Here is a 9,924-nt window from a genome sequence, read left to right on the forward strand (position 1 = left end):
ACATTTTGATAGTTTTTAGTACTAAGGTACTTTTTAAGTCACAAATTGAAAATGCAGTATTCACGCGTTTTTGTTTCACTGTTTTTTCTTTTTTTGCCATAAAAGCGTATTCATGGAGTTATAGAACTGGATTATGAGGAGGAAATTCCGGCAAGGCCAGGTAATATTATAATTCGAGAATATTTTTCTCATCGAGACACGAATATCCCCGTAAGTACTACGTCACGTAAGTATATACTGAGTACAGTGGACAAGTGAATGACATTTAAAATCTCACTCTTTCAAAGGGACAGGGTCCTGGCAGGTAGTATAATCGAAAGGACGTAGGATATTTGCGAAGGATGTGGGCGGTATCATTGAACCCCATCCATGCGGGAACCATGCGGCTGCTGCCCTGGTACATGTAGCAGCTGCTTTTCTTAGCATGTCATCTTTCGAAATAAAAGCAACTATCTCCTTCGTTTTACTGCCTGTAGCTCTGGGGACAACTTATGCGTGCATTGCTTAGACGCAGTTCTATGGCCTTTAGGACCAGCGGGCTTTTTTAATCATTGAAGACACGTCATTGTCCTTAAAATATTTCCGTCACAAGTTTCGGTGGAAGTTTACGGCAACCCCTAGCAGCTGGTGTTGCGTGTGTACTATCGAACACCACCGACATCCCGGTGTTTCCCCTGTATCTGTAGTCTCTTAAATCCGTGGTCCCTGTCGGTTTAGGTGTAATGGCTTAGTTTTTGACAAATGGAATGGTTTAGAAGCAGATGAGAACTCGAAAGTAAATGAAGGATTTAAGAGTTCGTCCCCACCGGTCATGAGACGCAGCGCGCCTTCCGCGACAAAGGAGAGATTTCGTTCGACCTTGGCTTTTATTTCGTCGTAGGAGATTGTTTCAGGCTGCTTTAATGTCGGGGAGGGATTTGGTTGACCGGGTGCCAAAGTAAACTTTCTGTAACGCCATGTAATTACTGGGTGTTAATGTATAGATAAGTTCCTCGCGAAATTTTTGTAACTTAAAACTGAACGGGGAGTGTACCACGTTTGTCGGTGTGCAGTTCGAGTGGGGATAACTTGGCTGTACGATGTTTAGCATTTTTCTTTAGTGTAGACTGAGCTTCATAGTCATCATAGAGTCGACTGGTAGCGGCGTTCACGTGAATTCTGTCTTGTTGATGTGTTTTCCCATATGGGGAAACGTGCATACGTGATATTTGAAGGAAAATGACGGCGAAAAGTTGTGTGGCATGTTTGTGAGTGCGTGTGTGTGTAAGCGGGGTGGGTTACTGCGCCTGCGCCTTGGGTGCGGCTGTGGCGGGAGATCAGCTGGGTTGCGAGGAGTTGTCGCTCGCCGGCTGGCTAAACGCTGTGGCGACTCTCTGGTACTCCCACATTGTTGGCGCTCGTGTTTACTTTTTTCCTAGTGATTAGTTAGTGTTAATATGGTAACAAATCAGGAACGGGACATTATCATTAATGCCATTCGCGTTTTGAGGTCGCGTCGTGTCCGTCCGAGCGCTCGTAAAATAGCCTGGTATGTCAGACGTGAGCACCTCCTGTCGGAGTTGACGACGGAGGCGGTGTTGGATGAACTGGTCGAGTCAGAGGATGTTTTACGCGTGGAGTACAAAGGAGCCACTTCTTATCGTGTAGCTGCATCGTGGGCCAAGGCTGACCTGGTTCGACGACGCCCCACTCGAACGAAAGTCAACGTCATGAACAGTGAGTCAACCCGGCGTGCCCTTCGGTCTGCCGTCGAGGCCTGCGGCGTGGCAGGGGCCAGCAAGAAGCAGATTGAGGAAAAGTTAGCTAGCAGTGGGCATCAGCGTCTGATCGAAAAGTTGGACTTGCTTTTGCATCGGGAAATAAGGGCTGGCACACTGCTGCGGGTCGAGACCACTCACCGAACGGCGTCTCTCATCACGTATGTCGTACCTGCAGATGCCCCGGCGCCGCCTCCCTCGCCCCCCTCGCCTGCCACGGAGGATGCCGAGGACACGGATGTGGCCGACGAGATAGACGAGCTCGAAGAGGACGACTCCCCGACAGACGTCATGCCGATGCACTTCCTGGAGGTGAAGAAGGCCGCCGCCTTGAATAAGCAGCAACCGCAACCACCTCCTCCTCCTCCTCAGCAGCAGCAACAACCACCACTTCAGTCCCAACAACACCACCTTCAGCAACAGCAACAACATCACCACCACCATCAGCAGCAGCATCATCAGCCAGAGGCCCTATCCGTTAAGCAAGAATTGGAGCAACCGATGGAGGAAGAGCCCTTACGTGTGTCCTGCGGGGGAGCAGGGGGAGTAGGGAGCAGTGTGACAGGTGGACCTATCAAGCGTGGTATGGGCGGCGTGAAGCGTGGGCGCCGTGGCAGACCACCCTTAAAGAATCTCGGAATTCACCACCCAGTTGTTTGTTCCTCCTCCAGGGGAAGACCGCCTTCCAGGCGAAATAAGGTAACCAGATGTTTGTTCATTTGAATTGGCTGAACAACAGCCGTTGATATAATAATAATGATGAATGAATGAATGGTTCCAAAGTTTTGAATATTACATTTAATGAATGATAAATACATTATTATTCTTTGTTAGTGCGATGCAGTTTTTGTATAAGCAATTTTACACAAATAACCACCGACTATTTTCCCCCTGACGTTACGCTTAGCAAATAAAATAGTAGCTCAAAAAGTGCGCATATTTGTATGATGCTGGTTTTATTGATATATCTGCGATTAGCCTTCAAGAATGGTATAGATTTTGCGATATGCTCAAGTTATTGACGAAAGCGTGAAGCTGGGAGATCGTGCAGGAGAAGTATGTTTGCCATATTCCCATGATTTCAATTATACTCGAAAGTCGAAATCGAGTCTCCTTTGTAGTCGTAAAATTTTTTAGTGAATCACTTGCATTGAGGAAATTGAGCAGTCATGCCCCCAGCCAGTAGAACTTCCTTGTAACTGTGAGATAGAAAGTAAAGTTCTAATTTCCTTTTAAAGAACGAAAAGATTAAACAGCAGAAAGGAAAAAAACAGACACCGGCAGTTGATGCAATACGTAGAAGCTGTCTGGCTTAGGAAAATGAATAATGTACGTCACATCTGTGTGTGTGAGGTTCTGAAGCTTATATGGCATCTTTTTCATACGTATACGATACTGAATTCTGATTACCCGGATCAGAAGACTCTTGAACGACGGCAAGAGACGCAAATTGACGCTTTTTAAGTCTCTGTCTCATTGATTTTTAAAGTCTCATTGAGCCTTCAAGTGCTGAGACGGGGTGTGAAATCGACGAGCGAAGAATTCCTTTTAAAACGGCGACGAACCGACCGCTGCCGCTTCGCTGTTGGTTGCTGAATCGGGCCACGGGTGCGTTTGTTTGTGCGTTCGATTTTGGTTTTGCGCAAGTCTGCTCTATCCTCCGACCCCACCACTCAGACACCGACTTCCCTCCCCAGTCCAACCCCTCCCCCCGTACTGTGGTTGTGACTGTTGGTTCGTCTGCTTCGGTCTTTCATTTCGCCTGTGGACGGCGTTGCGATACCGTACTACTATTGTAGGTCTTGATACTGATTAACGTCGCTTCTTTTTCTCTTATCGACTGGTGCAGGATGAGGTTTTGAACGTGGTCCTTACGTGGATGAAAGGACTCCTGCGTGTCCTCTTCGTAGTCCCACATGCATCATACCGAATGCCTCACATCGTTCGCTTATCGGGCTAGTTGAGATAAAATGAGATATAGGTTCAGTGCTTTGTAAACTTTTGGGCTTCGTTCGTTGAGGGTCGCGGGGTAATTGTCTGGACATAATTTCTCTGTTTGTTCCTCTTTCGCTATATATATATATATATATATATATATATATATATAGTATATATATATATATATATAATATATATATATATATATATATATAATTAAAGGTTTTTTTTTACCACGAAGGAAAAAATGAAAAGCGAGATAGCCGAGTACTTTCGGTCTTATTCGGACCCTCAGTAAAGGGTCCGAATAGGACCGAAAGTACTTTTCCGGCTATCATCTTTCGCCTTTTTCATTTTTTTCCTTCGTGGCAAAAAAACCTTTATTTATACATAGCATCACGTTTTATATACTTCGTGATCAAGTTATTCATATATATATATATATATATATAATATATATATATATATATAAACATAAAAACAAAATCAATTTGATATGTAGTAAAGTTGGCTATATAAGGACTTGTCCAATTGGCGTCACTAATTTTCTGGCCTGTTTGCCACTTTTTTTTCAGAACGTCGTTATTATTATTATTATTATTATTAGTATTATTATTATTATTATTTTAGAACATTGGTATTAGCAAATATGCCCTTTGTTAGTGTTATATTTTTCCATATCTTAAACACCACATGCGTTCGAACAGGGATATAAAAAAGTAAATTTGGATTAGACATTTATTTTATATAATATAATCCATATATATATATATATATATATATATATATATATATATATATATATATATATACATATAACCATTTTATATAGTATAATAATAGGCCAAGTTTAATTAATTTATCCGGAAGTATAGTACGAGTTTTCTTAAATATTGGGGAATGTAAAGGAGTTGAATTGTTATAGGACTTGATTTATACATTTAACGCGTAAAATTAGTCTAAGAAAGTGACTAATTAGTTATTAATTTTATACTGTTTGACTGTTATTAAAAGTATTGAGTAATAAGGGTCTAAAGCTCTTAACCATGTAGTACTACTTGATATGTCATATACATGCATTGCATACATACATTATATATATATACTATAGATATATAATATATATATATATATATATATAGTATATATATATATATATAGTATATATAAAATGCATGCGTGTGTGTCTCTTAAAATAAATTTAAACGGCTAAGATCGTGAAGTTAACTTTTCATCCTTGAGTCAAGCTAATCTGGTTGCATTGGATGTACCATTGGTCGTGATGTGGATGATCCAGTGGCTGCCTCTTCAAGTCGAGGAATCTTTGCGAATCTGTGTGTGTGTGTGCGCGCGCGCGCGCGTCCTTTAGGCTTTAGTAGAATTTTCCAAAATGCTTTGTTGTTATGGAACCTTAATCTGTCTCTTCGTTTCCTTATATTACCAGTGATTTGACTCTCTCTCTCTCTCGGCATGTGGGCTTTAGTTTTTCGTAGCGGTTGAATTTTACAAAATGCTATATTTATAAGGATTCTTAAACATTTCTTTGTCTCATCCTTCTCTTAAGTTATCAGTGAATTTGGCTCTCTCTCTCTCTCTCTCTCTCTCTCTCTCTCTCTCTCTCTCTCTCTCTCTCTCTCTCTCTCTCTCTGAACACGACGTGTGAGTATACTGACAGCACAGCTATTTTTATTTCAAAAACACCTGCAGTCAGCCTGCGCCTGTTTTTCAAAACCCACGAGAAGGTTTACATGCCTCCAAGGTTTATGGAAAAGGCTGGGCAGAATGTTTTTGATAACAGTTGGCGGTTTCTAAGAACGACGTTTGGAAACTGGCGGTAGATTTCAGTTTGACGTTGATTATATAGTTATTTATCAGCTTCGTAAGCAGTCATAGGATCTCTAGACCATAAGCAGTGTGGTATCCAATGATAATACCATGTTGAAGTAAAGCGTTAAAGGATCTCTAGACCACATAGTACTATGTTGAAGTAAAACGTTAATTATTTTTCTAGATTATTTTTGTACAGTATCTAGCCCGGTAACTTTAGAGCATGATCATCGTACATCAATTTACACGGATGTGTAACTGTGTTACGCACACGCATTTGCGAAAGAACACTTAAATCATCGATTGTCCTGGCGAAGGTTAGAGGATCAGCCTTTCGTTGTGATGCGCCGGCAAAGTCATTTTCAGCCATGCTGGATGTTCTTTATCCTCCCCGATTTTCTTCTCTTTTTTTCCCAAGGAAACTTGACTTATTTACGTTGCTGGCATGAGTTATTGGTAGCGATTTTGATGTTCAAGGGAGGGAGGGAGGAAGGTGGAACTGACAGGCCGGCTGGCGGGCGATACAGTTCTACTTTAAACTGGACCTCATTCGAGACTAACCTTGGTGTAAATTCAGTGCCACGTTGTTCGTTCATCTCTCTCTCTCTCTCTCTCTCTCTCTCTCTCTCTCTCTCTCTCTCTCTCTCTCTCTCTCTCTCTCTCTCTCTCTCTCTCTCTCTGAAAGATGGCGCTCCGCATAGTGTGGAGATGAACACGTACGTTTCTGGTTGCTCTTGATGTACCGAGAGTACCTTTGTTTTTTAATGCAGGCAAACGCACTCGCATAGGCCTTTATTACTTTTTTCTAAAACTTTAGTGCTGTGCTCTCACATTAGACATTCGCACTAGACTCATAAGCAGCGCTTAACATACACAGTATATAACCTGTTGTTGACTGGTGATGGTAAGAAGCTAATAAGTGGTGAAAGAACAATACATGGGAGTATGGTTGTAGAAGGATAAAGTGAGTGGCTTATACGTAGTACTATTTAGGAATTCATGTAATGGAATAGTGTTTCCACAAGGAACGCCTAGAGAATGACTAATTTTTCAAGATAAGGCAACTAAAGTCATTAGTTCTTCTTGTAGATTAATAACTATGTAATGAGGTCTGAATATATCTTAAATGTCCAGGAAATTCTTGTATTAAGACAAGTGAGTATCGGTAACAGTCATATTTGTGGCACTGTGGCTTGCACCAGAAATTTATCCGCCGAATTGTATGCACAATATCCAGTACGCTCTTGGTACGAGTCTTGAATGTATTTTGTCTTTTGTTGTGTGATTGCAATGCCTCTCTCTCTCTCTCTCTCTCTCTCTCTCTCTCTCTCTCTCCTCTCTCCTCTCTCTCTCATGCTTAGTTGTTTTTTCTTGCAGTTTGATTGTTCCAGTTTGTGGATTTATTTCCTAATACTGGAATGTTCGTATCCTCTCTCTCTCTCTCTCTCTCTCCTCTCTCTCTCTCTCTCTCTCTCTCTCTCTCTCTCTCTCATGCAGTATTACTATTGTGTATTATAGCATTACTGGATCCATCACTTTGCGTATTTGCGCATATTTGGCCGCAAATTCTCTCTTCTTTTTTTTTTTTTTTTTTCCAAGGTGACTGTAGGACCTGCCCCAGACCACCGCGTATGTGGCAGATTTTTATTCTGATAGAAAAGACCCTTTCGTTTTCTGATGGAAGAGAGCCTTTTATCCTATGATAGAATACAGCCTTTGATTCCCTGATAGAATAGAGCCTTTGATTGGCTGATAGAATAGAGCCTTTGATTCCATGATAGAATAGAGCCTTTTATCCTATGATAGAATAGAGCCTTTTATCCTATGATAGAATAGAACCTTTGATTCTATGATAGAATAGAGCCTTTGATTTGCTGATAGCACAGAGCCTTTTATCCTATGATAGAATAGAGCCTATAATTCCCTGATAGAACAGAACCTTTTATCTTATGATGGAATAGATCCTTTTATCTTATGATAGAATAGAGCCTTTTATCTTATGATGGAATAGAACATTTTATTCAGTGGTAGAATAGAGCCTTTGATTCCTTGATAGAATAGAGCCTTTTATCCTATGATAGAATAGAGCCTTTTATCCTATGATAGCATTGAGCCTTTGACTCCCTGGTCGACTTTAGAGCCTTTCAGTCTTGGGTAGAGCGGAGCCTACTCCTCTATGATTAGTAGAACCTTTCATTCTCTGATAACAATAGAGCCTTTTTATTATAGGATGGCATAGAGCCTGGTATTCCCGAGTTGAGTAAAACTCATTAACAACCCCCCCCCCCCCCCCCCCTCAGAATGAAGTAGTTATTCCTGGAATAGAGCCAGTTATGAATGGATAGAATAGACAGGTATTCCCTTTGGAATATGAGCAGCTGTTCCCTTACAAGACACTTATTCCAATAGAATAAAATTTATTCCAAGATACTCTAGAAATGAGACATGTCATTCCCAGATGGTGGTAGAACAGAGCCAGTCATTCTGGATGGCCTTATAGATCCCAGTGCGTAGCCTTTGGCCTAAATTCTATACTCTATTCTACAGGCAGTTAATTCCCATTGGAATTTAATTTATTGCAGTCGAGTAGAACAGAATTCCCCTCGTGGGGGGGGGGGTGTTTAGTGCCGCCGGTGTCCCTCATGCGGTGTACTGTAGGCCTTACTTAAGGTTCTTTGCAGCGTGCCCTTCGTCCCCTAGGTGCAACCACTTTCGTTCCTTTTACTGTACCTCCTTTCATATTCTCTTCTTCATCTTACTGTCCACCCTCTCCTAACGATTGATTCATAGTGCAACTGCTTTGAGGTGTTCCTCCTGTTGCGCCTTTCAAGCTTTTTACTGTCAATTTCCATTTCGGCGCTGAATGACGTCATAGGTCCCAGTGCTTGGCCTTTGGCCTGAATTCTAAGTTGGTCCCAGGCTGATGGAAACCAGTTATTGTGGGGACTTGATGAAGAAAGCCAGAAGGGGAAAGTACAGTAGGAGAAAGTTGGGCAATTTCAGCGCCAAGTCGCTATTATGCTTGATCATCATGGTTGGTTGAGCGCCTCGGTGGCGTGGTCGGTATGGTGTTGGCGTGCACCTCGTTGGCCGCGAGTTCGATTCTCGGGCATTACATTGAGGTGTGGGAGGTGTGTATTTCTGGTGTTAGAAGTTCACTCTCAATGTGGTTCGGAAGTCACGTAAAGCCGTTGGTCCCGTTGCTGAATAACCACTGGTTCCATGCAACGTAAAAGCACCATACAAGCAAACAAACAAAAACAGTCATGGTTGGTTAGTTATCAAAATTGTTTTGAAGTCACAGATTAGCCATTACTTTATGTAGAGTATTTAGAACAGTTAATTGGTCTTGGCTGCAAAATTATGTATATAAATCTTGAGAGTAGCCGTACATTTGTGAAGGCTCTATAGACATTAATTGTCAGCATTTAGTCATTTCCATTTTAAAGACTCATAGAAAAAAATTAATGATGAGATTGTTTGAATAATATTAAGTATTTATATAACGAAAATATTAATTTAATGGCGATTGTAGCAGACAACTAACTGCAAGATTGTTGAAATAAGATCCAGTATTTATATAACGAAAAGCTATTCATTATTATGACGAATGTAGCAACAAACAATTAACTATAAGATAGTTAAAACAAGGCGTGATCCGACCTCCAGCTTACTCTAGGCGCGTGCTGAAACCTGCAGTCAAATAGCGCGTTGTTCCACCAACGAAAATTAGAACAAGAACAATATTTTATCAATTAATTTTTCTGTACTGTTTCACAAGCACATTATTTAATTTTTACATTTTCATTATAATAAATAAATCATAAATATCCTATCCTAAGATTCCTGTATCCTTAAGTCGACGTGAAACACCTTTATCAGACCTTTATAGGGGATTCCATAGGGCTTTCCTACCCCTCAACAACAACAAGAAGAACAACAGAAGCAACAACAACAAAGTATTTTGTAGGTGAGAGTAAGTGATAAGATTTTGAAGTATTGAAAAAGAAACCCACAAAATCACTTTGTAGCTTGAGAAGACTGTTGGACCTTGACCCAGGCTGACATCCCAAACATCTCTTGAAAATGGGCCACAGAAGGGCCTGAAAGTTACTCGAGTGTGTAGTAAAACTAAATGTAAATACTTAGAAGTAAACAAGTTATAAATTGATTTTGTGGGTTTATTTTTTCAATATTTCGAAGAAAACTGAAAGAAGTTTTTGTTTGGTTCATTTTGAAGTATTTATACGACGACCATAGACATCCCCCTCCACGTTTTCCTCCTGTTACAAACCTTTCACCGTCAATTTCCAATTCGGCGCTGAATGACCTCATGGGTCCCATCGCTTGGCTTTTGGCCTAAACTCTCTATTCAACTCGACTCATCCTCCACCAGCAGGAA

The 9,924-nt window shown here is 41.1% G+C and overlaps 1 protein-coding gene across 2 annotated transcripts in view; it reads left to right on the forward strand.

Moving 5' to 3' along the window:
* Positions 1 to 753: 753 nt before the first annotated feature.
* The window catches only part of LOC135222713 (sterile alpha motif domain-containing protein 1-like), a 41,238-nt gene continuing 32,067 nt past the window's right edge, over positions 754 to 9,924 (forward strand). Inside the window, exon 1 of one of the 2 annotated variants that reach the window (XM_064260911.1) lies at positions 754 to 2,456. In XM_064260911.1, coding sequence (XP_064116981.1) covers positions 1,437 to 2,456 — 1,020 coding nt within the window. In that variant the 5' untranslated portion in view covers positions 754 to 1,436. The remainder of the gene's footprint in view (positions 2,457 to 9,924) is intronic. The other variant, XM_064260913.1, reaches the window with a different exon arrangement.

Source organism: Macrobrachium nipponense, chromosome 8 (genome assembly GCF_015104395.2).
Source record: "Macrobrachium nipponense isolate FS-2020 chromosome 8, ASM1510439v2, whole genome shotgun sequence".
Taxonomy (NCBI): Eukaryota; Metazoa; Arthropoda; class Malacostraca; order Decapoda; family Palaemonidae; genus Macrobrachium; species Macrobrachium nipponense.